Source organism: Rhincodon typus, chromosome 10, assembly GCF_021869965.1.
Source record: "Rhincodon typus isolate 14 chromosome 10, sRhiTyp1.1, whole genome shotgun sequence".
NCBI lineage: Eukaryota > Metazoa > Chordata > Chondrichthyes > Orectolobiformes > Rhincodontidae > Rhincodon > Rhincodon typus.
In genome coordinates this window covers 80,569,725-80,573,282 of record NC_063341.1, presented here as the reverse complement: position 1 = coordinate 80,573,282, position 3,558 = coordinate 80,569,725, and the positions used below count along the sequence as shown (strand labels likewise).

Sequence of the window (3,558 nt, the reverse complement as noted above, 5' to 3'; positions counted from 1 at the left end):
AGGGAATAACCAGATCAATCCCATTAGCTCCTGACCCTGACTAGGGAATAACCAGATCAATCCCATTCGCTCCTGACTGTCAGAAAACCAGATAAAGCCTATTGACTATTGATATTCACTGGGTGATAACCAATCAGACACATTCTCTGGGATCTGGGAGGTCTCCAGCATTACAGATACCAGTCTTCTGCCAATTTGATTCACTCCTCCTGATATCAAGAAGCAGTTGGAGACACTGGATACTGCAAAGGCTATGGGCCCTGACAACATTCTGGCAATAGTACTGAAGAGTTGTGTTCCTGCTGCTCCCCTAGCCAAGCTGTTCCAGTACAGTTACAACACTACATCTACCCAACAATGTGGAAAATTGCCCAGGTGTACACAAAAAGCAGAACTAATCCAAGCTGGCCAATCAATGAATCAGTCCATTTCCAAATACACCAAGACCTGGATAACATATTGGTTTGGGCTGACACACAACTATCCGGCACTGACCATATCCAACAAGAGAGAATCTAACCATGGCTCCTGTCAACCAGCTGTGTTACTATCAACCAGCTGTGTTACTATCAATGAATCCCCCAATATCAACATCCTCGGGGGGTTAGCATTGACCAGAAACTGCCCTGGACTAGTCACATAAATATTGTGCACACAAGGGCAGGTCAGAGGTTAGGGATACTGCAGCAAGTTGCTTACCACCTGTAAAGAACACTTTTATTCCTTGAACAAAAACAAAGTTGCTGGAAAAGCTCAGCAGGTCTGGCAGCATCTGTGGAGGAGAAAACAGAGTTAACGTTTCGGGTCCGGTGACCCGTCCTTTTATCCCTTGAACTGTGGACTAAAATATGAGAACAGACACTGCTTTAAACCAAGGAGCCCATCTATGAAGTTATTTCTGGTTTTAAAACAAGTTACAGGAACTGATAGTGAGTTAAATTTATAACGTTGCCTGATTCAATTAGTGGGGGACAGTATCAGACACATTGGCACTGTGTGTGCATGCTTAGGTCTATTTTGCCCAGAGACAGTTTTCCAATTGTTTTTTTTTCTACAAGGAGCAGTTGTGTGGGCTCAGGAGGATTCAAGATAATAACAACTTCTTGACTAGTTCTTGAGCAAGTGGCTCCAGCTTTGTGTCTGGACAATACAACAAACCTTTCTAGACAAGAAAGAGAGAGACAGCATGAAAATCTTTTTCTCTCCCTCCTGGGTGACAAAGTAACAGAAACTCTGATGGTAGCTGTTCTGAATCATCATTTCCTGAAAGGGTAAAGGGGAAAGGGGAAACCACCTCAGAGGCACTGAAAAGGCAAAGGTCTCAGCCAGCGAGGATCGGTGTATCCACAATCTCGGATCATTCGCAAAGAATCCGAAACAACTCCATCAGCTTTGACCCAAATTGGGGCCAGGCCTAGGCTTCTCTGACAAATTTTTTCTCCCCACGCTCTCTGCGTGTTGTTTTTGTATGTGTACAGGAATTTAAGTAAAAGTTATAAGTGAGCAATTCATATTTCTTTCTTGCCATTGGTAAAAGAACTTTCATTAAAATAAATAGTGATTTTCTTGTTTTATGATTAAAACCCTCATACATATTCATTTCATCACAATCAGATGGTTGGGTAAAATTGCACAATTCAGTGGTCTCATCAAAATGTTCACATTAATGATGACACTGGGATTTGTGGGGTTTATTTCCAGTGCACTCTCTCAGGGAGTTATGACATCTCCTGACTCCCCAAAGCCTGTCCACCATCTACAAGGCACAAGTCAGGAGTGTAATGGAACACTCTCCACTTGCCTGGATATGTGCAGCCCCAACAATATTCAATAACAAAACACCATCCAGGACAAAGCAGCCGTTTGATTGGTACCACATCCACAAACATCCACTCCCTCCACCACCGACGCTCAGTAGCAGCAGTGTGTACCATCTACAAAATGCACTGCAGAAATTCACAGAAATTTGACCCAGTGACAGTGAAGGAACGGCGATATATTTCCAAGTCAGGTTGGTGAGTGACTCAGAGGGGATCTTGTAGGGGGTGGTGTTCCCATATGTCTGATGTCCTTGTCGTTCTAGATGGAAGTGGTTGTGGGTTTGGAAGGTGCTGTCTGAGGATCTTTGGTGAATTTCTGCAGTGCATCTTGTAGATAGTACACACTGCTGCTACTGAGTGTTGGTGGTGGAGGGAGCGAATGTTTGTGGATGTGGTGCCAATCAAGTGAGCTGCTTTACTGTTGGCGATGAGCTTCAATCCTAATGCACTAACAACACTAATTTTTATGAGATAAAAATTATCATTGTCCCCATTCACTAGACAGCACTGGCTTATTTGAAATGTATTGAATGAAGACGTTTTTTCTTCTATATTCCTGTTTGAAAAGTATACTCAGTGCCCTGCTCCAGTGTCAATCAGTCTGAATGTAGCCAATAGGAATGTAATGGTGTACCTTTGCTCCTTTTTCTCCTTGTCTTCCTTCAGGCCCAGCTGCTCCATGCGGTCCCTGCAGAAACAAACAGCTGCTTATTTAAAACTGTACGGAAATTGGAAGACAATCCCCCTACAGTCTCAACCATCTCTCTCAGTGGCAAACAACATCAACATGGTTTCTTTCAAAGATTCATTGCATTTTTTTCCAGTATCAGACTTGTCCGAGACACCTTCATTTTTGATAATAACTGCCCTGCAGCAAACCTCCCCCTCCATATCAGACGATAAATTAGACAAAGCCGGTTTTCTTCCCCGTAAACCCAAGAATATCCTGGGAATATCACATTTAAAAAAAAACTTCCCTGTTCATTCTTTCTGGAGGCAAATCACTTTCTTTTGATTGTGTTCACCAGAGTTTCACAATTTGAGATTCAATTCACCTTCATTTCTCTGTTAGACGTTCAGCTGTATCGAAATCAAAAGCTGCCTGAGGTAACATTCTGTCAACCCAGACGCTCCTCAACCATTTCAAAATGAAAGATTTCTTTTATTCCTCTCCTTTTCTCCACACTGGGGAACGAGTCACTTACACCTCACCCAATAATGTGCATTTATATAGCACCCATGGCAAAATAAAATCTCTCAGAGTGTGCTTCAGAGGAGCACAAATAGACAGAATCATGGAGGCACAGAGATAAAAGGACAAGGTACCACATGCTTTGTCAAAGATACTCAGTTTAAGCAGCATCTTAAAGGAACTGTGCTGGTGGGAGATAGCAAAGAAGGTCGAGGGGGATTTCCAGAACCAATGCCCATGGAGCTAAAAACGCAGCTACCAATGGTGGAGAAAACTACAGCCAGGAAAGTGCAAGAGAACAAATATGTACAGAAATATAAAGTTTGTATAGCTGCAGAAGGTTACAGGGATAGGGAGGGGTATAGGGGCTGGAGGAAGTTACAGAGATAGGGAGGGGTGTAGATGATGGAGGAGGTGACAGAGATAGGGAGGGGGTGTAGGGGCTGGAGGCGGTTACAGGGATAGGGAGGGATGTAGGGGCTGGAGGAGGTTACAGAGATAGGGAGGGAGTGTAGGGACTGGAGGAGGTTACGGAGATGGGGGGGG

General features: G+C 43.7%; 1 protein-coding gene across 1 annotated transcript in view; it reads right to left on the bottom strand.

Moving 5' to 3' along the window:
- The window catches only part of LOC109919558 (collagen alpha-1(XI) chain-like), a 71,624-nt gene that overhangs the window by 23,726 nt on the left and 44,340 nt on the right, over window positions 1-3,558 (bottom strand). Inside the window, exon 7 of the mRNA XM_048601576.1 lies at window positions 2,455-2,508. Within this exon, the coding sequence (XP_048457533.1) occupies window positions 2,455-2,508 (54 nt within the window). The remainder of the gene's footprint in view (window positions 1-2,454; window positions 2,509-3,558) is intronic.